At 43.4% G+C, this 26794-nt stretch overlaps 1 protein-coding gene across 1 annotated transcript in view; it reads right to left on the reverse strand.

Moving 5' to 3' along the window:
- The window catches only part of LOC309393798 (cytochrome P450 2J2-like), a gene marked incomplete at its 5' end in the record, with an annotated part of 59431 nt that continues 32637 nt past the window's right edge, over positions 1-26794 (reverse strand). The window contains 7 exons of the mRNA XM_081956295.1: positions 1-648; positions 2060-2201; positions 3654-3841; positions 5321-5462; positions 9567-9740; positions 11561-11721; positions 17671-17820. Of these exons, the coding sequence (XP_081812421.1) occupies positions 461-648; positions 2060-2201; positions 3654-3841; positions 5321-5462; positions 9567-9740; positions 11561-11721; positions 17671-17820 (1145 nt within the window). The 3' untranslated portion in view covers positions 1-460. The remainder of the gene's footprint in view (positions 649-2059; positions 2202-3653; positions 3842-5320; positions 5463-9566; positions 9741-11560; positions 11722-17670; positions 17821-26794) is intronic.

Here is a 26794-nt window from a genome sequence, read left to right on the forward strand (position 1 = left end):
TACAAATAAATCACATTCATAACAACGCAATATATTTCTGTTTACTTCCTACCCTTTTCTATTTTTAAAGAAGTATTAGTGAAGAAAGAAACCTTTACACTTTGAGATACAGGGAATCTTATAGAAATGTTCTGAGAGAAATTTACAATAGGTCCCTGTGAGACAGACATTACAAGACCAATTCTTTCTGTTTCAGTTTGTCTTAAACTGTTCCATTCAACTGAAAATTGATTTACCCCCAGAACTGAAAGTATGTATATTGAAAGCAAGATATTTCTTTTTACAAAAAGCATAACCAAAGGCAAAGCTGAAGAAGCTTAGTTGATTGTATGCAAGCAGCCATTTGGATAAAGTAGTTTTAGAATATAACAAAATGAATTAATTTCAAGGCAGGGCACAAATCTTAAAGAAAAAACATTATAGTTAAAAGGAAAGAAACCTAATACTCAATTAATGGATTTTATGACATCTGATATGGAATAGCACAGATTTTATAAGGATGTGGAAATAGTCCCATACTTACTATAGGTTTGTCATTAAGCTTTTTAATTCCTTTGGGCGGCTGCAAATGAAAGGTTCTCAGCACGCTGGTTATTATGGTGAACACCTCAATTCTTGACAACTTTTCTCCTAAACAGATACGCTGCCCTGTGGAAGAGACATGGGAAGGACAGAAAATGGAATATAATCTGTACTGAAATAATACTTTGGCACCAAGATGAATCTGTAGCAAACAAATGGTGAGCATTTGTTAAGGATATTCTGATATACCCCTGATGTTTGGCTGAATTGGAGAAAGCATTTCAAAACAAGACATGCCCCCTCCAAGATATGCTCATGGTATCTCAATACCAAAATGCATGTTTAAATGGTCCAAAGAGCATAGCACACATTTTCTCTTGTATAAATCTGGAAACAGAAGAGATGGGAGGTGAAAAAGTTTGTTGTCTGGAAATGCTCAAATTCTGGTTCAAAAACTTTGCAAATGCACTATACAACATGCCAACTTTGGCTTTGTATGTATAATGAGTTTGTTTACACTTTATTGTAATATTATACGAACCCCTCCAAATTATATGATCTAAGCCATTCATTTCCATTCTCAATAAGAAGTGGAAAAAAGAATTTTCTTAATATTTTAAGTTAACCCCTGTGAAAGAGAGTGTTACCACTTTCAAAACATGAAGGGACTTGAGCAAATAATTTAAAAAGGACTACTTTGCCCCCCCCCCCCAAAAAAAAAAGAAAACTGGAAAAGGAACTAACTTTGCATCAGTACTTTTAAGAAGAATCTGAGTATTCTGGCCACCAATTTATATACCATCTGTGTACTATTCAGTCTAACCTGGAGGGCATCATGAGAGGCATGATGTCAAAATCATGGGAAGTAATAGTTCCACTCTGCACTGAACAGGTCAGATCACATCTGGACCATTATATTCAGTTTTGGTTGCCACAATACAAGGAAGATCCTGAGGAACTGGAAGAAGGGCAGAGGGGGAAAAAGATGACGTTACTCTTCTCTGCACTCTTTCTAGGATCAGACAACCAGAATGTTTATCAGGCCATCACTTGTGAGCCACGAAAGCACCAGTGCAATCCAGTCAAGCAGTTTCTGTTGTTGTACTGGCCTAGAATGCAAAAGCTATTAACACTTTACATTCTGACTCACAAGATAAGGCAACACAGGTTAAATTAGAGCAAATGCAGTGGAGTAACACATTCCAGAAGTCTTTTTCAGACCAGGCAATCATGGTTTTTGGATTCCATTTGGAACCCAGGCCAACTTTGCTCTAGGTTCTGGCCACAATGATTTCACCCGGTACATGTATTGTCCAGGTAATGTCATTCTTTGCAATGAGCTATTTACATGTCCACAATGTAAAACTACTAGAAACTTCAATCACATCTCAAATGAGAAGAAACAGAGCTTAAGATGAGACAATAGTTTCAAGTTCTGGCAGTCAATGAAAAGGAAACGAATGGTTTTAAATTTCCTGAAAAAAAAACATTATAAATTGCCTATTAATCACAAACTGCCTTGAATAGTCGGATTTACCTGCACCAAATGCCAGAAACGCTTCTCGAACCTGAAATTTCCCATCTCTGTCTAAAAAGTGATTGGGGTTGAATTCTTCAGGTGTCTCCCATTCCTCTGGATCCAGAAGGACAGAGCGTATATCAACCACAATAATGCTCCCCTTCAATAACAACAGAAGAGAAAGGAAAAAATAACTTGAGCGGTTTCATAATGTGTAAAAAGTAGAAGACATTTGTAGAGGAAGCATTTGTTGGCAATAGACCACCATGACTCTTCCTCCCTCTCTTCCTCTCTCTCTTTTGAAGCTTTTCAAAAACTTCCTTTTAATGCAAAGACTAATTTGCAGAATGGAGATTTTTCTTCAGCGTGGGAATTTTACAAGTTGATTGAATGTATAATAATGTTTGATTTGACTAGTTTTGTTTGTACTGGAATGTATAGCACCCAGGTGCCACACTGCTCATGCATTGATTTGACATTTATTTATCAGCACAAATACAACATAAATATAAAAAGGCAACATTAAAAATATGGTTTTCTGCCTGGATGGTCTCCTGCAGTGAGCCGATAGACAGAAAGGGAGTAATGAGTTCCCTCCCATATTTGAGCATACCAGGGGTTGTAACACACATACATACCTATTTCCCTGGCTCAGCTTATAAGGAGGAGAGCCTGTGTCTTAGCTGCTAATACATCTGCCTAATATGTAATACAGCCCAGGTTCGAATCCCAGTAAGGGTATGGCTAGCTGATGAGAGCTAAATAGCTTGAAATAGATCTATACTAGTCTCCCTTTATTTATTTATCAGCACAAATACAACACAAACATATCAAAGGCAACATTAAAAATAAAAATATGGTTTTCTGCCTGGATGGTCTTCTGTAATGAGCCGAAGGACAGAAAGGGGGAGTAGTGAGCTCCCTCCCATATTTGGGCATACTAGGGGTTGTAACACACATACATACATACATATATATAAAAATAAGGTGGCAAAACTCCATAGCCCCTTGGAAGTTTGGCATAGACAGAAAGTCCTAGAACAGTGCTTTGCAACTGCAAAGTCAAGAGAGGTCCATCTCCAGCCATTCTTGTGGCTGTTGGCAAGTTGCAGAGACGTGGAATAGTATATCTTCATCTCTGGGACTCTCCTAATATTTATTCATTCAATTACTTTTTGGCATTTCAGCCTCATTTCAGCCTGTTATCTCTGAAACCTAAAGAACTTATATTGGTTGGTCACCTGGTGGCAACCATAGATCTCTTAGGTTCGGCCCTTAATCTCTGAGTTTTTTCTGTAAAATTTTTAGGAGTTTTCTTTTGAAATGGTTCAATTTGTCAGTTTAAACCCATTCGAAGAAAATGTCTATGGAGATTCTCAGTCATGCAAGTCATGGTTGTCCCAAAAGTGCTTTTTCAAGAGGCAACCAGATTTTCTGTTTTTTCTTTGAAGACATTTTCGCTTATGTCTTCAAAGAAAAACCAGAAAGTCCAGTTGCCTCTTGAAAAAGCACCTTTGGGACATTCAAAGAAAACCATATTTATGTTATTTTTGTGCCTTGAGCAGACATACTGTATCTTTGCAACTGCCAAGTGGGCTTCTCTTTTCTCTACCTTTGGAATGTGGAAACCCCGCATCTTCACATCTCGTAGGCATTGTCTGGGTACTGGTACAAATATATTGTATTTTGCTCGTTGGATCTCATGTAGCACAGCATTGGTGTAGGGCAGCTTGTGCCGATCATCATAGGAGATTGATCCTGAGGCACCAAAGACTTCTTCAATCTCCTTGTGGACTTTTTCTGGGGGGTGGGGGAAGAAGAGTGAAAGGCAAATCCATTTGAATGATGCCATTTATGATTGAATAATCTCTTTATTTTTATTTATTTAGTTAGTTTGTCAAAAACATACAAGATAACAGGTGTAAGTGTAAGCATGGACATGAACACAGGAAATATAGTACGAATAAATGGGGACAATAGGACAGGGATGGTAGGCACGCTGGTGCGGTTATGCACGCCCCCTACAGACCTCTTAGGAAAGGGGGTGAGGTCCATGCTACACAGTTTAAGGTTGAAGTTATGGGAGTTTGAGGATGTAACAACAGAGTTGGATAGTGCATTCCAGGCATTGACCACTCTGTTGCTGAAGTCATGTTTTCTGCAATTGAGTTTGGAGCATTCAAAGTTACAACAGCCCTGAATAAAGTGACTTATGACCATTTTTCACAGTTACAACCTCTGCAGCATCTCCATGGTCCTATGATCAAAATTCAGATGCTTGGCAACTGGTCTATATTTATGACGGTTGTTGTGTCCCAGGATCATGTCATCACTGTCTTCTGACAAGCAAAGTCAACGGGGAAGCCAGATTCACTTAACAACTGGGTTACTAACTTAACAACTTCAATGGTTCACTTAACAACTGGGGCAAGAAATCTTGTAAAACGGGGCAAAATTCACTTAACAAATGTTTCATTTAACAACATAATTTTTCCGGTCAATTATGGTTGAGGACTACCTATATAGAATTACTACAGCAATGCTGTAAAATATTTTTTGAAATTTTTGTATTTATACAATCAGATTTCTTTTAATTTGCAAAACTGGTGTTTGTTATATGTTCCAAATTTCCATAGAGTATTATTGTGAAGATTAAGTTAATCATTCAGTAGTTATTGTGTAGGGTTAATTGATTAATCAGTGGTTGGCAAACCATTTTGATTAAATCAGTCAAAATCCACATTCCTTCCTCTCTTAATCCTTTGGCTCTTAATCTCTTTTGCTTGCAAGAAAAGCACGATGAAATCTACACGTAGACATCACATTCCATGCAGCAAAATATTAACAAAGCAAAGTATCCATGAAGTGTCCATGAGGTGTCCATGAGGAAAGCATGCATCTGTAAACGAATCAATAGTTGCCAAGTGGATTCCCTGTCCAATGAGCTTTTACCATTCTGAGAAGTTTTTCAATAAAAAGGAGCCCCAATAATGCTCTGTGTGGGTGCATTCCCATCACAACCTTACTCCTGTCTGCGTCTTCTTTTCTACATTACCAACATTATTGAGATGTCAAAGAATTCTTGTGAATGCCCCAACACTGGAAGTCTTTAAGAAGATGTTGGATAGCTATTTGTCTGAAACGGTATAGGGTTTCCTGCCTAGGCAGGGGGTTGGACTAGAAGACCTCCAAGGTCCCTTCCAACTCTACTATTGTATTGTATTGTATTGTATTATTTTCCTTTCTGGCCATTGTTCCCACTACCCAGAGTTGTCTCACCTTGGATGTCAGGATGGTTTGTCAAGAGAAGCACTGCCCACATCAGGTTGGAATGGGTTGTTTCTACTCCAGCAATAAACAATTCAAGCAGACAGCAAGCCAGGTTCTCTTCACTGTAGACAGAGTTGGGGTCATCCTTGCTCTATGTTTAAAATGAGAAATTCAACTTACAATAAATTCTAGGTTTCCTTCAATATTTTTAATGTTATTAGCCACAAATAACATCCCTCCATCCTTCCACCCACCCGTCCATCTATCATCTATCATCTATCTATCTCCTTCCTTCCTTCCTTCCTTCCTTCCTTCCTTCCTTCCTTCCTTCCTTCCCTTCCTTCCTTCCTTCCTTCCTTCCTTCCTTCCTTCCTTCCTTCCTTCCTTCCTTCCTTCCTGTAGATGTTAAAAAGAAGTCGAGACAGCACTGAGCCCTATGGCATTCCCACAAATTGGGACAGGCCTCTTGCTCCTTATCAACAATATTTTGGACCGGCCTCAGATGAAGGACAAAACCATGCCCTCAACTCCCAGCTTCCAAAGCCAAAAGAAGATCAGCTGGGAGGCAGCGGGGGCGGGACCAGCCTATTTGCCGGTTCTCCGAACTACTCAACATTTCTGCTACTGGTTCGCCAGAACTTGTCAGAACTGGCTGTATACCACCTTTGATGCAGTTCCAGCACTTCGGGTTGCCATTGTAAGTGAATCTTGTGTCGCAGTTAAATACATCTCCTGGTCACCATTGGAACTTCCTGCCAGCTTTCCCACTGACTTTGCTTTCTGGAAGCCAGCATAGAAAATTGCAAATGGTGATCATGTGATCAGAAGCATGCTGAAACAGCCAGAATGTGAGGACTAGCACTAAGTACCACATATTTTAGTGCCATTGTAACTTTGAGCAGTTGCTAAATTAGTGTTTTTAAACAAGGACCACCTATTGTTCCAAGCCCTGGTATTGTCTGTATTTTATCTCAGGCGCTTGAGGCAAATGTGAGGCTATATGGTTGTACAACCGTTTATTTCAGAGCCTAACTGACGCGAGCACCAACGATCGCTCTGACAGCTCTTTTATACCCCGAGCTGTCAGAGCCATAACCAATAGAATTCTTCAAAACTTGCCCGCCTTTAACTAAACTCCATTGGCCCAAACACTGACTGATTGACAGGGAAGGAGGCCACGTACATATGTGACAGTCTGATTAAAGGATTTTTTTTTGTTTTTGTTTTGCTCTCTCTAATCTTCTATCACACATCTAATGGTCCTATGTCTTATGTCTCATGTGGAAAATCAGTTTTTAGATAACTGGGACTGTTTAATAGAATTGAGATGTAAGAAATGTGGCCTTGCAGCTGACAGGGCCTGTGGTAAGCTTTATCAGAACGTTCCCATAGCAACCCTTGAATCTTAAGATACAGATATTTCTTCTAAGACCAGTGTTCTCTGTAGAAAACAAAAGGGCCTGAAGCAATCTGAGATCTATTCCTTTCTTACTTAGGAATATGCACACCAGGGGTGGTTTCCTGCCAGTTCTAACCTCTTCTATAGAAGATGTTCCACACATGTACAGTGACGTTTAGAACTGGTTCCAGCTCCCTCCCCCTGCCTGTCCGCACATCATCAAGATGAAGAGCGAGAGGAGGAATTCTGGGAGTTGAAGTCCACAAGTCTTAAAGCTGTCAAGTTTGAACACCCCTGGGTTTTTTTTCTAAAGGGTTGGGGGTGCGAGGGTGTTGTAACTTGACAGCTTTAAGACTTGCGTGCTTCAAATGCCAGAGTTCCTGAGCCAACATTTTGATTGCTAAGCAAGAGCGTTGTTAAGTGAGTTTCGCCACATTTTACAAGTTGGCCACGCCCACCCTGTCACATGGCTGCCAAGCCACTCCCACTCAGTCACATGGCTGTCAAGCCACTCCCATCTGGTCACATGGCTGGCAAGCCACTCCCACCTGGTCACATGGCTGGCAAGCCACTCTCACAAAGCAGGCCACACTTACAGAAGAGGTGCTAAAAATTTTTGAAACCCACCACTGATGCACCATTTCCCCCTCCTTTCTGAAATGTACATATGAGTGTATCTCTTTATCTGTAATTGTGTTTCTTCTTGACTTAACGACCACAATTGAGCCCAAAATTGTAGTTGCAAAGCAAAACATTTGTTAAGTGAATTTTGACCCACTTTATGACCTTTTTTGCCACTGTTGTTAAGTGAATCACTGCAGTTGCTAAGTTAATAACACAGTTGTTAGGTGAATCAGGCTTCCCCATTGACTTTGCTTGTAAGAAAGTCACAAAAGTGATCAAATAACCCTGGATGTGACACTGTGACTGTCATAAATACATGCTAGTTGCCAAGTGTCTGAATTTTGATCACGTGACCATGGGGATGCTGCAAAGGTTGTAAGTGTGAAAAACAGTCATAAGTCATTTTTTAGAGTGCCATTGCTAAGTGAACTGTTGTAAGTTGAGAACTGTTGTAAGTTGTATTCTTTTCGAGGAGGGGAACTTGCTCTGGCCAACTCATCGTGGCCAACTCACTGCAGGACAACTTGCCATGGCAACTTGCTGTGGGACAATTGAATAATTCTACTTAATTATTTAAAATAAATTAAAATTATTTTAATTTTTGCCATTCATATTTCACTCTGTCCTTCCTTTTGTATCCTTTAATGATTGTTGTCAGAGTATTTGGCAGTGTGACTAGTATTAGGAGATAAAACCAGGAGCATAACACAGCACAGAATCTTTATGCAATGAATAGTGGTTTATTTACAACTGTATGCAGGCATAGACATGCAGGAGATAAATTCCTTACCATTCACTACAGACACAAGGAGAGAACTGAATACAAGCTGAGAAAGAGAAACTCTTCTCTAATAGCCACCTATATGTGGACTTGTGTGGACCTCCCATCAGAGTCTTAAAGAGGCTATGCCTGTATTGCTGAATCATCCTCATTGAATCAGCTTTGCCTTACATTGCACCAGCTGATTACAGCTTACAACCTTCCATCAGCTGGCAGCTATTAAATCCTCAGTACTTTGACAATTGTGTTCCACCATTTCTTTGGTATTAGTGTAACTCTTGTCCAGCAGTGAGTTGTTCTGTGGTGAGATGGCAAGCTGTCCTACAGCGAGTTAGCAGTGGCGAGTTAGCCAGGGGTGTTGGCTGTGGGGAATTGTCATAGACCTGGAGAAGAGCCCCTCCATTATGTTTAATAAACCCTGTAATAAGCCTTGATTTTTTTTATGCCCTATATTTGAATTCCACAGCCTTCACCTGTCATCCATAACAATCTGCAGTCCCCAAATAATAAGAAAATTCTGAATGCATTCCATGAATACAAACTTCCAAATACATATCGCATCATGACCCTAATGAAAAATGGGTGGCATAACTTGATATGATGAACAAAAAAATAAATACAATAATAATACAATAGTAGCGTTGGAAGGGACCTTGGAGGTCTTCTAGTCCAAACCCCTGCCTAGGCAGGAAACCCTATACCGTTTCAGACAAATGGCTATCCAACATCTTCTTAAAGACTTCCAGTGTTGGGGCAGTCACAACTTCTGGAGGTAATTTCTATTCCACTGATTCATTGTTCTAACTGTCAGGAAATTTCTCCTCAGTTCTAAGTTGCTTCTCTTCTTGATTAGTTTCCACCCATTGCTTCTTGTTCTACCCTCAGGTGCCTTGGAGAATAGTTTGACTCCCTCTTCTTTGTGGTAACCCCTGAGATATTGGAAGACTGCTATCATGTCTCCCCTAGTCTTTCTTTCTCTTAAGCTAAACATACCCAGTTCCTGCAACCGTTCTTCATATGTTTTAGTCTCCAGTCCCCTAATCATCTTTGTTGCTCTTCTCTGCACTCTTTCTAGAGTCTCCACATCTTTTTTACATCGTGGCGACCAGAACTGAATGCAGTATTCCAAGTGTGGCCTTACCAAGGCATTATAAAGTGGTATTAACACTTCACGTGATCTTGATTCTATCCCTCTGTTGATGCAGCCTAGAACTGTGTTGGCTTTTTTGGCAGCTGCTGCACACTGCTGGCTCATATTTAAATGGTTGTCCACTAGGACTCCAAGATCCCTTTCACAGTTACTACTACTGAGCAAGGTACCACCTATACTGTACCTGTACATTCCGTTTTTGTTGCCTAAATGTAGAACCTTACTCTTTTCACCATTGAATTTCATTTTATTAGATAGTGCCCAATGTTCAAGTTAATGTATATGTAAATAGGCAAAATACCTTTTCCATTTGTAGTAGATAGAAATCGATGAAATCCTGTGGCTCATGCAGAGAATATTGCTTGTGCCTTTCTATTTCCTGCATTGCAAATGAAAGGATCATCTTGGCAGAGCCCAGAGCCTTCTGGTGAGGCCCTGGGATATGTTTCATCAACCACGGGATTGATTCATAAAGCTAAAAAAAATAAAAAATAAGAACCCATCACTTCATATTACCCTGTTTCCCCAAAAATAAGATTTATCCTGAAAATACAACCTAACATGTTTTATGCATGCACCTCATATAAGCCTTACGCCCCACCCCCACCCCAAATAAGCCCTAATGAACGGCCTGCACAGCCAGCCATTTGGCTGCCCATTCTGTTTCTTTGTTAGAAGGGTGCAAAATGTGATTAGATGACTCCGAGGCACTGTAATTGTCGCAAATGAAAGTCAGTTGCCAATCACCCACAGTGGCGTAGTGGTTAGAATGCAGTACTGCAGGATACTTCTGCTGACTGCAAGCTGCCTGCAATTTGGCAGATGAAAATTTAACAGGTTCAAGGTTGACTCAGCCTTCCACCCTTCGGAGGTTGGTGAAATGAAGACCCAGCTTGTTGGGGGGAAAATATGCTGACTCTGTAAACCGCTTAAGAGAGGGGTCTGTCTGTCTGTCTGTCTGTCTGTCTGTCTGTCTGTCTGTCTGTCTGTCTGTCTATCTATCTATCTATCTATCTATCTATCTATCTATCTATCTATCTATCATCATCATCTATTTATTTATTAAACTTGCATGATATCCATCTCGCCAGAAGTAACTCTAGGTCATGGGTCCTCAAACTACGGCCCATGGGCTACATGTGGCCTGCTGAAGCCATTAATCTGGCCTATGCAGGACCATGAGGCTGCCCCGCCCACGTTGCCCCACCCACCTTGCCCCACCCACCTTTCAGCCAAGCGCAGGGCTCAACTTCGCAAGCCCTGCGGGCTGGAAATGTAAGGTAAGGCCAACAATTTTGGCCTGAAGAGACATTCTGGAGGTTGGGGAGGTGAAAAATGGGGTGCACAAATGCCCCAGGAGCCAAAAAAATGGGTTAGGGTTTGTCACCCTAACCTCCCCCACCTCCAGAAGATAGATAAAGAGAGAGAGAGAGAGAGAGAGAAATGGACAGAGATGGATGGCAGGTGATGATCCTGCCAAAACGTTGCAAAGACAATCTCAACCTTACACGGGAAAAGACCCGAATACAACAAAACCAGCATACCTACACCCGTGAAAATCTACGAATATATATATATACAAATACAGTACAAATACAACACAAATATAAAAAAAGGCAACATTAAAAATAAGAATATGGTTTTCTGCCTGCATGGTCTTCTGTGATGAAGCCGAAGGACAGAAAGAGGGAGTAGTGACCTTCCTCCCATATTTAGGCATACCAGGGGTTGTAACACAAATATATATATATATATATATATATATATATATATATATATATATATGTATGTATGTATGTATGTATGTATGTATGTATGTATGTATGTATGTATGTATGTATGTATGTATGGGAGGGGAGGGAGAGGGAGAGGGAGAGGGAGAAAGAGAGCGAGAGAGAGGGAAGGAGGGAGGGAGGGACATTTCTCAAGCTCTTTGGGGCTGAGAAGAATTGCTGCAAACTGAGTTTCCTGAAGTGGACCACCAGACTCTTAAAACAACTGAAAAAAACGATCTAGTAAAAACAAAAAGGTAACCAAAAGAGCAACATGCAAACAAAAGCAAATAAAACACCCCCAGGAGCTAAACAAATTACAGTTTAATTTGTGTGCATTGTTCAATGGACTGTTAATTGGCCATGCCCATCTTGTCACTGACCACCTAGGCACGCCCACCCAGCCGGTCCGGTCGCCCAACAGTCTGAGGGACCTTGAATTGGCCCTCTGTTTAAAAAGTTTGAGGACCCCTGTTTTAGATGAATTAGAGATTTAATTCCTCTAGTATTAAAGATCACTCACCAGATGAAAAGCACCACCTGTTAGTGTTGTAATGGTTTTTAGGTCTCCAACGAACTTCTGGAAGCTTTTCTCATGAAGTGCAAACTGATGCCCAAAGCTAAAAGCACATAGCACATTAGCGACTGAATTGATCAGTGGCATTGAAGGATCAAATGGCTCCCCTGAAGATGAAAATATATATCATTAATTCAGCTTCCCCTGTTAATACTGAGAACTTGTAAAGAGAACTTAGGAACAACTAGAGCAGGGGTGGCGAACACGCGGCTCTCGAGCCGCATGCGGCTCCCGGCCAAAATGAATGAGGCTCTTTGCCTCTTATCATTATTTTGTATACTGTGGCTCGGATCGCGCGCTCCCTTTCGGAAGCTGGGGAGGTCCTTTGCAGGCAGCTAGAACGGGCCGCCTGCAAAGGACTTCCCCAGACTTGCTTTGAGGAGCACGGGGTGACTGAGGCTAGTTGTGAAGCCCCAAAGCCCCCACCGCCACCGGAAGAACTGCTGCCACCTCCTCCTCCTCCTCTAACAGGCAGCACTGCTGGATTTGCCGCCCGGCACTGCGGCTGAGATGAAGCCGCCAAAGCTCCAGCCGGCATCTCCGCGCGTGGCAGTGGCACCTCCCCTCCGCTCGGAGCAGCTGAGCTCAGTCAGCGCTGGGTTACCCCTGCCCCCTCCTCCTCCTCCGCCATGCTTTTGAGGAGCCATGAGGCTGCAGGAGCCAGTAGGAAGGCGGGGGGGGGGGAGCAGGGGAAAAAAAGCCTCATGGCTCCTCAAAAGCACGGAGGAGGGGGAGGGGGCAGAGGTAACCCAGCGCTGAGCTCAGGAGCAAATCTGGTGATTCTGTTGGAGGAGGAGGAGGAGGAGGTAGCAGCAGTTATTCTGGTGGCAACTTGTACTCGTCGGCATCTTCAGCAGAAGCCCTGCCCACAATGAAGAAAGCAAAGATGGAGCAGATCCACGCAGATGACATCGCTGCAACATGACTGGAGGAGGAATTCTGGGAGTTGAAGTCCACAAGTGTTAAAGCTGTCAGGTTTGAAGACCTCTGCATTTTTTTTCTAGGGGTGGAAGGGTCTTATAACTTGACAGCTTTAAGACTTCCATGCTTCAAATGCCAGAGTTCCTGAGCCAACAGGACTGGAGGAGAAATTCTGGGAGTTGAAGTCCACAAATCTTAAAGCTGTCAGGTTTGAAGACCCCTGGGGGTTTTTTTCCCTAAAGGGTTAGGGGTGCAAGGGTCTTGTAACTTGACAGCTTTAAGAGTTGCGTGCTTCAAATGCCAGAGTTTCTGAGCCAACATTTTGGTTGTAAGCAGGAGCGTTGTTAAGTGATACTGATATTATATAACACTTTGAATTAAGCGGGTACCTTGAAGAAACATAACTTTGAGTTTCAAATAATACTGATTTTGTTGTTGTCTTAGGTGACATCTGTGAAAAAAATTCGGGTGCTCAGGCATGAAAATGTGCCGCTCAAACACTATACTGAGTGGCTGTGGCTACCGGCACCTCGGTTCAGCCAGCTGATCCCATCGCTGGCCATAGGGGGCGAACAGTTGCCCCCTGTGGAACGGGCGCGCAATTTGGGCATCCTCCTTGATGCCCGGCTGTCAATGGAGGACCATGTGGCAGCCGTGGCAAGGGGGGCGTTCCACCAGGTTCGCCTGGTGCGCCAATTGCGTCCCCTACTGGACCGGGATGCCCTACGCACGGTCACTCATGAGCTGGTGACGTCCCGCCTGGATTACTGCAACGCTCTCTAAATGGGGCTGTCCTTGGGACGCGCCCGGAGACTGCAGTTAGTTCAGAATGCAGCCGCGCGGGCTGTGATGGGGAGTACGAGGTACTCCCACGTAACACCTCTCCTGCGCGAGCTGCACTGGCTGCCTGTGGTTTTCCGGGTGCGTTTCAAGGTGCTGATTACCATCTTTAAAGCGCTCCATGGCACGGGACCTAGTTACTTGCGGGATCGCATCCTCCCACATACATCCCTGCGGCCAATACGCTCACACAGGGAGGGACTTCTCCTGGTGCCGTCCACTAGGCAATGCCAGCGGGCGACACCGAGGAGTAGGGCCTTCTCTGTGATGGGCCCAACCCTCTGGAATGACCTCCCCCCCGACATTAGAACCACTTCTGACCTCCGCTCCTTCCGGCAAAAACTGAAGACCCACCTGTTCCGACTGGCAGGCCTGGCATAATTCAACTGTCCCTCCTGGCAAATGTATTATATCTGGTTATTTTAGGGGTTTTTTAATTTACTGTATTTGTTTTTAGGGGTTTGACTTTATTTTATATCTGCTTTGTACAGTTCTTTTAACTACATTTTAACCTCCTCCATGTCAATTGTCAACTGTACATATTTAATTTAATTTTATTGTATTCTGTTATATTTTGTATGAACTGTACACCGCCCCGAGTCCCTTGCGGGAGAGGGGGCGGTCTAGAAGCATTAAATATTATTATTATTATTATTATTATTATTATTATTATTATTATTATTATTATTACTTTTCTGCTCACATCTAAAAAAAATTAGAGGGAACATTGCTTCCGGGTCTGTTTTGGCAGGTCACTGCGTGGTGTGGCTCTCTGACTCTCACAGTTTAAAATTTTGGCTCTTTTTGTCGAACTTGTTCGCCACCCCTGAACTAGAGTCTCAAGACAATTTATTTATTTTTATAGAAAGTCACACAAAATGCATCAATTTTCAGATAGAGACCATGAATTGCTACTTGCAAAGCAACTTATCATACAAGGGCCTAAGTAACTAAAATCATATCCACCTACGGTGTTTGCTATACACCCATCCCATCATGGAGCTGGCAGGAAATCGTGCCATTGTAAATATGGTGCCCACCCTTATTAAAATCTGGAATAAATCAGCCTCCTGCTGCCCATATAGCTTTTACCTTCAACCCTCCAAGGTCTGTGATTGGTATTCCTTCAGTTAAAATTCCAGACCTGACAAATTGTATACAGAATATGAAGGGTCTCCCTTCCAATTGTCATGCATAGCTGCATTTTTGCATAATTGCACTGATGATGATATCATTTTTTTTCAGCTTGCTACAGTTTGTCCTCTTCTATTTCTTTCATAATTGGCTTATCCATAGTGGCACAATTTACATGGCATTTTGATAAAGGTCCACTTCTCCTCAGATATGCTTATACTCAAGTATATACAGAATAAATACCGTATTTTTCGGAGTATAAGATGCACCTTTTCCCCTCAAAAAAGAGGCTGAAAATCTGGGTGCGTCTTATACACTGCATACAGCATTTTTTGCCTCCTGAAACCTGCCCAGTCACCAAAATGGCCATGCATAGCTTGTAGGAGGCTTTCAGAGAGCTTCTGGGGGCTGGGGAGGGCAGAAATGGCCCATTTTTGCTCAGGTTTGCCTCCCTACACACCCAGGAACATTCTACAAGCCTCCTAAGGGCAATTCATGCCCTTTTAAAAAAGGAGGGGGTTGTTTTCACAAAAAAACGGGCCATTTTGGGGAGGTTTGCAGAGTGCAAAAACTTTCTTTTTTTAAAATTTGCTTCTTCAAAACCTTGGTGCGTCTTATACTCTGGTGCGTCTTATACTCTGAAAAATACAGTACTTTTTAACAGTACTTTAAAAAAAGTATTATCATATATACTCATGGATAAATCCACCCACAGATAAGCCAATCTCAATTTCAGGGATGTATTTTGACACCCAAAATTCTCAACGTAACTGTGAATAGATAGAGTATGGTAATGAGTGATTGTGTGGATTATGATGGAAAATGAGCTCCCCATTCTGTTGCAGAGGTATGAAACCAAGCTTCATAAATGCCATACACAAACAGTTTTGAGAGACATTTAATTTTATAGCTTTAAACAACTGATTACCACTGCCTGGATCAGAGGTGGGTTGCTAACGGTTTGCACCGGTTGGGGCAAACCGGTAGTGGAAATTGGGACTGGGTTACCGAACCAGTAGAGATGGCAGGCTGGCCACGCCCTCAAACCGGTTCCCTGGTTGCTGGCTAGGTTTTTAATCATTAGTTCATGTTCTGTGCATGCAAATTTACACTCAACTGCACACACAGTCTGGCCCGTGCGAAGCAAACTGGCAGCAATGCCAGGAGCAACCCACCCTTGCCCTGGATCCAACCATACATTGCTTCCCAGGAAGTCTTAAACAACCAAGTGGGATACAGCTCTACTAATGCTTAGAATATTCTTTAGAGCAGCACTGTAGATTTTCATTCCTATAACCCATCACTTCAAGCAAGGAGTGGGTCACTTTAAGAGCTGTAAGGCAGTTCTCTACAGAGGCAATAAGAGCAGAAAAATGATGTTTGAGTGTGCGCATGCTCACATTTGCAACCTAGTAGTGATGGTAAGTGGATTTCACCCCTGCCTCCAAGGTTCCTTGTAAATCTGTTATTCTAATATGAAATGTGAGTTGGGGTGGACAATTAATTCTTGGATCAGACTAAAGGAACTGGGATACTTACAGCTGTATCCCCTTTCAGGCCTCCTCCTCAATACACATCAACACCCCCTTCATTTCTTACACATGGTATCTTAAGTCAGAATATTAGGAAAAATACTGTTTTAAACCTCAGCAGTGGGAGAACATAAATGCAAGGGGAGGCATAAGTCCAAATAACAGTTAGTGGGACACTGTGTCAAGGTAGGGATTTGTCCTAAGCAAGACTGACAACTATATAGCGTAAACATCACTATATGCCTACAAATAAAAGGTTTATGATTCTCTCTTAGCTGGCTTGTTTTCTTGCGGATATTTCATTACCCAAACTAGGTAACAACATCAGAGCTAGTTCAGGAATTACAATTGCTCAAGCATTAGTTACAACTCTGCGTGCATGGCCTTTACCTGCACAGAGCCAAGGTTGATGTTTGCTGGCCCACAGTCACTGACACAACTGAATTTCACTAAGTGTGTTGGTTCTCAACAGTGGTGGGTTACAAATTTTTTAGAACCTCTTCTGTAGGTGTGGCCTGCTTTGTGGGAGTGGCTTGCCAACCATGTGACCAGCTGGGAGTGGCTTGCCAGCCATGTGACTGGGTGGGCATGGCCAACTTCTAAAATGTGGTGAAACTCACTTAGCAACACTCTTGCTTAGAAACCAAAGTGTTGGCTCAGAAACTCTGGCATTTGAAGCATGCAAGCCTTAAAGCTGTCACGTTACAAGACCCTTGCACCCCTAACCCTTTAGAAAAAAAAACCAGGGAAACTTGACAGCTTTAAGACCTTAAGGTTTAGATAGGACTCTTAGAGGTGAGCGGGGCGATTGGTGAGCCAGCCAATCAGTGAGCAGCGAGTGGGGCAAGCGTGGTGTGGATGGGCGGGGGGGAGGGAGCTGGAACCGGTTCTAAACAGCATGGTAGATTTGTGGAACCTCTTCTATAGAAGAGGTTAGAACTGGCAGGAATTCACCCCTGGTTCTCAGTCTGTATAACATACAATGCAAGATGAACACTCTAGCCAACAGACTGCACAGTCCAGTCAGAAAAAAAGAAGGAAACAGAAGGAGGAACTGACTTCATGGCATTTCCTGTTTGCTTGTATGGAAGATAATAAGATGTTTAATTTTTACAAATTTGGCTTGGTTTCTTACACTGATGGGTCACTTATTATGATAGTTACTTCAGAGGGGGTATTCAGCCAGTTCTGATGGGTTCTGGAGAATCGGTAGCAGAAATTTTGAGTAGTTTGGAGAATCGTCAAATAGGCTGGCCCCTCCCCCACTGCCTCTCATCCTCCCAAATGATCTTCTTTTGTTGCCCTGAACAGGAGAACGGAGCTGGAAAGCAGGTTAGTGGGGTGGGGAGGGAACTTTCCCCCGCCAAGCCCACAAAGCCACACCCACAAGGCCACACCCACAGAACCGCTAGTAAAAAAATGTGAATCCCACCACTGATTCTCTTGGACTCAAACAGAACAAAACAAAACAAAACAAAACAAATCATTTGGTTTAGTTGTTTCTATTATTATTGCCTTCTGTGCCTGTTCTTCATCCTGGTGTCTATGCTTTATGGAGTCAATCTTGCTTTATTTGACAGAGACCCAATGAGTTACCCTATGAGCTCTTTCATTGCTAATGTTACCTACCTTTTGTACATGCAAACATTTCTAGAAGTTGCTGGACATTTTCTTTAATCTGATGCTCAATCATTTTATTGCCTAGTCCCAGCAGCCGCAAAGAAGCATTACCAATCTGTCGCTGCTTCTTCCAGATGTGCCCATTTGCAAACGCAATACCTGAAGACATAATAAATCAAGGAGAAATTACTAATGATTATGTTCATTTTTGTTCATTTTTTAAAAAAGGACAAATTAGCATATTAGAAGAAACCATCATTGTGGCAGGTCACACATGATTGTATAATAGCAATAGCTCTTAGACTCATATATCACTTCGTAGGGCTTTACAGCCAAGCAGTTTATAGACCCAACAATTTACGTCTTCATTTTACTGACCTCAGAAGGATGGAAGGCTGAGACAACCATGAGCCGATTAAGATCGAACTGCTGGCAATCAACAGAATTAGCTTGCAATACTCTACCTAATCACTGCACCACCACAACTCTTGCATAGATGTATGTAAGTTTCAATAAAAGATAATCATATTTTGCTATAATCACCCCCAGTGACTTGCGGTGAGGTTTATGGCTGGTGAGGCACTGATACAGTGGTGGGTTTCAAATATTTTTAGACTTGTGGACTTCAACTCCCAGAATTCCACAGCCAGGCATGCTCAGTTCTGATTTAAAATGACAGCATTTGTTTCTCTCTCCCTTCCTCCCCCTCTCTCAAACACACACACACACACACACACACACACACACACACATACAAGTTGGATTGGACTATCTCTCCTACCCCCTTCCCTCACTCACTCTCAAACAAACACACACACATACACAAAAGTTGGATTGGATATCTTTTCCAGTGGCGCGAAAGCAGCTCCTCTGCCATCCCCCCCATTCCCCTGCTGCCTTCCCCAAACACCTCCACCATTGCAAATGCAGCCTGTTGTCCGGGTGGGAAATGCCTGGAATGCAATAAAGCCCATGCACTCACCTCCTGCTGGCAGGCTGGGGTGAGAGGAGAGGCAGAGAAGCCGGAGGGGAGCCGATCTGAGCCTTCCAAAAGAAAGAGGCTGGGGGAAAGTGTGTGCACTACAGCATGGCTCTTTGCCTGGCTTCCGTGGTTGACTCTGCTTAACTGTTAAAAAAAGCCTCTTAAAAAGCGCCCTCTACTATGAGGCAGGAGAACTGCATGCCTCACCTACGTCAGGAATTTTTAGGCTTTTAACCCTTGCTTAAGTCTGCTCAAGTGATCATAAAACGCCTAAAGTCAGACTAGAGGAGGCATGCAGTTCTCCTGCCTCATAGTAGAGGGAGCTTTTTAGAGGCTTTTTTTAACAGTTAAGCAGAATCATCCACGGTGAGGTAGCAACTAGCTGCCTAACGGATGGGCCCCCTCCAGTGGACCGGACGAGCCGTCAACAGTGAGTCTTGTGAGACCATTCTGGGAGGAGTTTGACTCTGTTGCCCCCGAGGATTTGGACAGGTTGCATGGACGGCTGCGACCCACCACATGTTCAATGGACCCGTGACCCTCCTGGCTGGTACTGGCATCCTGGGAGGTGACACGAGGCTGGCTTCTGGGCCTGGTGAACGCCTCATTGGGTGAGGGATCCTTACCAACTGCCTTGAAAGAGGCGGTGGTGAGGCCCTTACTCAAGAGGCCTTCACTTGACCCAATGGAGCTAGCTAATTATCGTCCAGTCTCCAACCTTCCCTTTTTAGCGAAGGTTGTTGAGAATGTGGTGGCACAGCAATTTCCACGACACCTTGACGAATCCGAATATCTAGACCCATGCCAGTCCGGCTTCCGACCCGGGCACAGCACAGAGACAGCCTTGGTCGCGTTGGTTGATGATCTCTGGAGGGCCAGAGATAGAGGTTGTTCCTCTATCCTGGTCCTATTAGACCTCTCAGCGGCTTTTGATACCATCGACCATGGTATCCTATTGCGCCGGCTGGAGGGGATGGGAGTCGGAGGCACCGTTTTATGGTGGTTCGGTTCCTACCTCTCCGACCGGTCGCAATGTGTGTTGACGGGGGCAGAGGTCGACCCTGAGGCCACTCACTTGTGGGGTGCCACAGGAGTCGGTCCTCTCACCCCTCCTGTTCAATGCATATGTGAAGCCACTGGGGGAGATCATCCGTGGTTTTGGGGTTGAATATCATCTGTACGCTGATGATACTCAGCTGTACATCTCAACCCCAAACCACCCCAACGAGGCTGTCGAAGTGATGTCCTGATGTTTGGAAGCCGTCGGGGTCTGGATGGGGGACAACAGACTCAAACTCAACCCCTCCAAGACTGAGTGGCTGTGGCTACCGGCACCTCGGTTCAGCCAGCTGACCCCATTGCTGGCCATAGGGGGCGAACAATTGCCCCATGTGGAACGGGCGTGCAATTTGGGCGTCCTCCTAGATGCCCGGCTGTCAATGGACGACCATGTGGCAGCCGTGGCAAGGGGGGCATTCCACCAGGTTCGCCTGTTGCGCCAATTGCGCCCCCTTCTGGACTGGGAGGCCCTATGCACGGTCACTCATGCATTGGTGACGTCTCGCCTGGACTACTGCAATGCTCTCTACATGGGGCTTCCCTTGGGACGCGCCCGAAGACTGCAGCTAGTCCAGAACACAGCCGCGCGGGCAGTCATGGGGAGTACTAGGTACTCCCACGTAACACCGCTCCTGCACAAGCTGCACTGGCTGCCTGTGGTTTTTCAGGTGCGTTTCAAGGTTTTGACCACCATCTTTAAAGCGCTCCATGGCACAGGACCTAGCTACCTGCGGGATCGCATCCTCCCACACACATCCCTGCGGCCAATTCGCTCTCACAGGGAGGGGCTTCTCCTGGTGCCGTCCACTAGGCAATGCCAACGGGCGACACCAAGGAGTAGGGCCTTCTCTGTGATGGGCCCAACCCTCTGGAATGACCTCCCCCCCGACATTAGAACCACCACCGACTTCCGCTCCTTCCGACAAAAATTGAAGACACACCTATTCCGATTGGCTGGCCTGGCATAATTATAGCGTCTACCTCCTGGCAAACATATTTCTTACTGGTTTTTAGGGGGATTGTTTTTTAAATTTAATTTTATAGAATATTTGTTGGGGTTTTAAATTATTTACTTAGCAGTACAGTTCTTTATACCTTTTTATCCTCCTCTTATCTATTTATCTATTTAATAATTTTAATTGTTTAATTTTATAGCTATTCATGATGTATTTCTGATATGGACTGTACACCGCCCCGAGTCCCTTTCGGGAGAGGGGGCGGTCTATAAGCGCTTAGTAAATAAATAAATAAAATAAAAGTTTTTTCCTTTTACATTTCTTTTCTTTTCATGATGAGAGCGGTGAGGCTGTGCCTCACTCGCCTCACCTGACTGCACGTCACTGATCACCCTGCATAATCTGCATGTACAGATGATTCTGTCAGAAGATGCAATAATAGCAAGTCTTCGGAGTCATAGATTTATCTTTCCATTATTGACTAATCTCTTGGTATCAATAAGGCCATAGAGAATCCATTGGTTTTTGTCAAACTAATCTGATACTTTCCTGGAGGAAATCTATATGTGCACTAAGAATCAACATCAATTTGATAAACAAAATGATCAAGTTGATGCTCTTGGATAATCTAGTTTTGATTTATTATATGGAAAAAGTAGACGTAAGCAATGTTTATACGTTAAATTAATTAATAGATGAAAATGATACCTTTGCTATCATTCTCTATATATTTGTCTGAGATAACTCAATGGCAGTATTTGTATCAACAGTACTTATGTATTGATTGAGTTTGAATGTGTGAGTTTTTCATTCCCAGAAACACATAGTGCAATCTCTAAAGGTTTTGAAGCAATTTTGTTCATTCTGGTCGGTTCAAACTCTGAGAAGCTCCATTTGACTCTGTGCTCTGTTTGGCCTTGCAAAACTAATTGGCAATTCGGTCTCTGGCAGCATTTCAAGGGAGATAAAGGTGGGTGTTTATCAGCATTACCCTGAAAGACTGTGGCAGACATCTGTCCGACTCGTCACAGACTGTTTTTGAATCATTACAGGCTGTGAATGACAGTAATTCACAGCCATTTAAATAAAAGAGGGTTTTGGGACTAAGTGTGTGATTTATGCTTTATGAGGGAGCCTAGGTAAGGACAGAAGTGACCTTGAGAGAACTATGCAAAAACAAGGCAAACATTCATTAAGACAATGAGATCAGATCATTACGATAATATTCAGAAGTAGATCAGGCAAACACCTTCCTCATTCACTGAAAAGGAGGGAAGTATAGTATAATCAGACCTACAAGATTCTATTATTTATTCCAATAGATTATAGCTTTGCTCTTATTGTAGAGTTGATTCTGATTTATCTATCAGAATAACGGAAGGGACCTTGGAGGTCTTCTAATCCAACTCGTTGCTCAAGTAGGAGACCGCATACCACTTGAGACAAATGGCTGTCCAGTCTCCTCTTAAAAGCCTCCAGCAATGGTCACCCACAACTTCTAAAGGCAAGCCATTCCACTGGTTGATTGTTCTCATTTTTAGGAAATTTTTCCTTAATTCTAGGTTGCTTCTCTCCTTGACTAATTTCCATCCATTGTTTCTTGTCATGCCTTCTGGTGCTTTAAAAAAAAATAGATTATTCCCCCTCATCTTTGTGGTTGCCCTTCAAATATTACACTGCTGTCATATCAACTCTAGTCCTTCTTTTTACTAGAGTAAAGGTACATATGTGCTAGGGGCAGTGCTCATCTCCGTTTCAAAGCCGAAGAGTCAGCGCTGTCCGAAGACGTCTCCGTGGTCATGTGGCCGGCATGACTCAATGACAAAGGTGCACGGAACACTGTTACCTTCCCACTAAAGTGGTCCCTATTTTTCTACTTGAATTTTTTTTACGTGCTTTCAAACTGCTAGGTTGGCACAAGCTGGGACAAATAACAGGAGCTCACTCCATTACACTGTGCTAGAGATTCGAACCCGCCGAACTTTTGACCTTTCTGATAAACAAGCTCAGTGTCTTAGCCACTGAGACACCACATCCCATTTACTAGAGTAGATATACCATATTCCTGCAATCTTTCTAGTAGGGCCGGCATAAACAGAATGCTGAAATTCCTTACTTTTTGCAACTTACCTCTTCCTTTTCCTTGAGATGAAAAGAAAGCAGTTTCAGCCCGACCTCCAAATTCTGCTCCATATTTAAACAAACCTTCTTTTACGGCTTTGAATCCAGACAGCACTACTATAGATTGATTCCCCAACCACAATGTGTATACATTTCCATATTTCCTGGCCAGCTGTGAAGTAAATCAGAAATGAGAAGAAAAATTTACAATTAAATAAAACAAATATTACTTTGTTGCCATCCACTTTTTTCTATTCTCCAATTCAGAGAATTATTTTCATATTCAATTTTCCCCACCCTTAACAGTTTCGTTTCTCCCCCCTAAAATTCTGATACTTTATTATAAAATAAAAATGGACTATTAGAGGGGAAAGAAGTACCATATTTTTCGGAGTATAAGATGCACCTTATTTTGGGGGGAGGAAAATAATAAGAAGAAAAAATCTGCCTCTGCCTACCAGCATTCATGGTATTCAGCTGACATATGGTGACAAGATCAGCCAATGAATAGGCATAGCAACTAAGTCAGCCATTGAGGGCTATTTGGACTCTGAAATTTGCTGGGTGAGCAACAAGGAGACAGGAAGGAGACAGGCTTAGCCAACAACTGAAAGTGAAACTGCTTGTGTTTTGCTTGTATTTACTGCTATTTTGAATTGGTAATGTATTGTACATTATTATTATTTTGAATTCTGCTGAATCAGTTACTGTGCTTTCTGAATGTGATTGCTGCTGCAAACTCTGACCAGCCAGGTCAGCTTTAGCACTTATCGTAGCCTGATTAAGCACAGCTGATTGGCGGGTGGATCCGACTGCCGGAATACCCCCAATCAGCTGTTCCAGGTAGCAGGGATTGCCACAGTCCATTGCTGCCTCCATGCCTTGTGTTTTTGGCCTCTGATGGGGGTGGGCGAGGCTACATTCAGTGTATTAGACGCACCCAAATTTTCACCCTCTTTTTTAAGGGAAAAAGGTATGTCTTATATACTCCAAAGAATACGGTAGATTTTTAAAAATGTCTATGTAATTCCAAAGGTATATTCCCGTATCTTGATAGGCTCAGTGAAAGGATGGACCATTAACCATATCTTGATGACAGGAATGAATAACATTATCCTTTATCAATCTTTTCTTGCTCTGTGTCAACAGTTGTGCTTTTATCATAAGAGAGTTTTGAAAGTCTTTTGGCATAAGAGGTAGAAGGGAGGTAGAAAAGATGGTAGTTATTTATTTTTTATTTTATTTTATACAAGCATGTATGAGAAAACAAGTATAAATATGAATATAACATATAAATCTATAAGCAGGTCTAAGTATATACATAATAAATGAGTACAAATAAATGGGGACAGTAGGACAGGGACAGTAGGCACGCTGGTGCGTTTATGCAGGCCCCCTTTATGGACCTCTTAGGAATGGGGTGAGGTCCATGGTAGACAGTTTAAGGTTGAAGCTGGGGGGGGGGTTGAGGATGTAACAACAGAGTTAATTAGCGCATTCCAGGCATTGACCATTCTGTTGCTGAAGTCGCATTTTCTGCAATCGAGTTTGGAGCGGTTTACCTTGAGTTTGTATCTATTGTTTGCCCATGTATTATTGCTATTGAAGCTGAAGTAGTCATTGACAGGTAGGACGTTGTAGCAGACAATTTTGTGTACTGAGCTTAGGTCAGACCATAGGTGGCGTAGTTCTAGGTCAGTGATGGCAAACCTTTTTTGGCTGCCGTGCCAAAAGCGGGGGGAGCACAGGGGGGTCATGCACCAGCATGCCACAGCCATAATGCTATGTGCGCCTCCCCCAGTGCACTCGCATGCGTGCGAACAGTGACACCCCCCCCCGCTTTTTCTGCGGTTTTTTTCACCTTCTCCAGGCTCCAGAGGCTTTCTAGGAGCCTGGGGAGGGCGAAAACAGCCCCCGTCCCCCTGGACACCCTCAGGAGGCCTCAGGAGCTTCCCTGAAGCCTCTGGAGGGCAACAACAGGACCTATGGGGAACCTGGACGTTCAGGAATGGTGACTTCCAGTTTGTATGTAGGGCCGATTTTCAACCTCCGGATCCTTGAAGGCTCCAGAGGGTGAAAAACGGACCTATGGACAAACCGGAAGTCACTTCCAATTTGCTCATAGGGGCAGTTTTTGCCCTTCAGAGCCCTATGGACAAACCGGAAGTCACAATTTCCAAACTTCCGGTTTGTCTGTAGGGCTGATTTTTGACCTTCAGAGCCTTAAGGGGCCTTAAGGAGGCTTCCCTAAAGCCTCTGGAAGGCAAAAAACGGTCCTATGAGCAAACCAGAAGTCCGTTCCCGAATTTCCGATTTGCCCATAGGGCCAGGTTTTTGCGCTTTGGAGGCTTCAGGGAAGCCTCCGGAGGGTGAAAAACAGCCTTAAAAGAAGGCTGAAATCAGCATGCGTGCTGGCCAGTTGACAGGGCATCGCCTCGGGCATCGCCCATGACAAATGGCTCTACGTGCCACCTGTGGCACACATGCCATAGGTTCACCATCATGGTTCTAGGTTATCCAGGTCCAAAATTTCAAGTCTGGTGGCATAAGGTATTCTATTGCGGGAAGAGGAGTGGAGTACTCTTCTCATGAAATATCTCTAGACTCGCTCAATTGTATTAATGTCTGTTATCCCGACATTATGTAAAATTTTCAACCAGTTCACATTAAAAACAAGTTGCCACATTCTAAGCCTAAGGAAAGCAGTTCAAAGATTTGGGCTAAGTTGAATTTTAAATGAAGGCTTATGCACGGGCAGTGATTGGATAGGCAAGTAGACTTTGACAATCATACTGCCAGCCCCTTTGATATAACTGAAAGACAAACACAGAAAGTCCTCTTCTTGTTTTTCTGAATCAGGTATATGGATTTGATCCAAGTCAGATTTATTTTCAGTTTCCCCAGATTTTTTTTTAAAAAAATATTTATTAAATTTATTTGCTACCCATCTCGTATCCAATGACTCTGGGTGGCTTACAACATAAAAAAAACCCAAAATGTTAAAATTATTGATAATAATAAACAGCAGATAAAAACATTAACAGTAAAATTTTTTGGGCTCCGAACCAGTAGTAATGCTTGCAAGAACCCACCCCTGGTGGCAGTGGTCATCTGTGAATCACTTTTGGCCTTCAAGGACCTTGCTCCCCAGGTTTCTGGCTATGAGACCCCGTTGCTAAACCTGGGCTCCTCGGATCAGTCAGGATTGTTGCCACTGTACCAACCTCCCTGCTACTGCATGACCACCTCTCTGCCTGAGCTGCTAGAGGCCATCTCAGGGTTGTCACTGGAGTTCCCCACCTTATGGTCCTGGGGGATTTCAATCTGTCATTTCTGGGTATAGCCTTGGAAATGGCCCAGGCATACATGGCCAACACGAAGGCCATATGCCTATCCCAAATCATCTTGCTCCTGACTTGGGACAGTGGTCACATGCTAGGTAAGATCTTCTTGTCCAAGCAATGGCAATGTGATGTGGTAGTGGAATCTGTTGCTATCTTCCCTGTCATAGTCACATCATGCTCTGGTGCCCTTGAGATTCTCTTACATCACTTCCCTTTCCAGGGAGGCTTGGGCCCATTTAAGCAGTCCACTCTGATGACTGATGGACCCAAAATACATTCAAGGGAGAACTGGGAGATATCCCTTGCTGCACAGTCTTGCTGAAGCTCTGGGTTACATCCTGGAACCAAAGCATCAGCAAGGCTCTGGATAGGATCAAGCCTCTGTGGCCTCTCTTGACCCATCTCACTCCTGACACTCTGTAGTTCACAGAGGAGCTTCAGATTCTGAAAAGGGCTAAGAGATGTGTAGCATGTTGCTGGGGGAAAACAAAGGATGAATAGAACCAGACACAATTTAGAACTGCTATGAAGGTCTACCTCATGGAGGTAAGAGCGGTGAAGCACTATTATTTCTCCATCCTTATTGCATCTGTAGAATGATGCCAGGCCGCCCTCTCTAGGATCACATGATCTCTCCTGGGACAGGAAGGCTCAGATAATCATCTTCAGGG

The sequence above is a fragment of the Natrix helvetica genome (assembly GCF_964273705.1).
Source record: "Natrix helvetica genome assembly, chromosome: 5".
In the NCBI taxonomy this organism is placed as follows: domain Eukaryota; kingdom Metazoa; phylum Chordata; class Lepidosauria; order Squamata; family Natricidae; genus Natrix; species Natrix helvetica.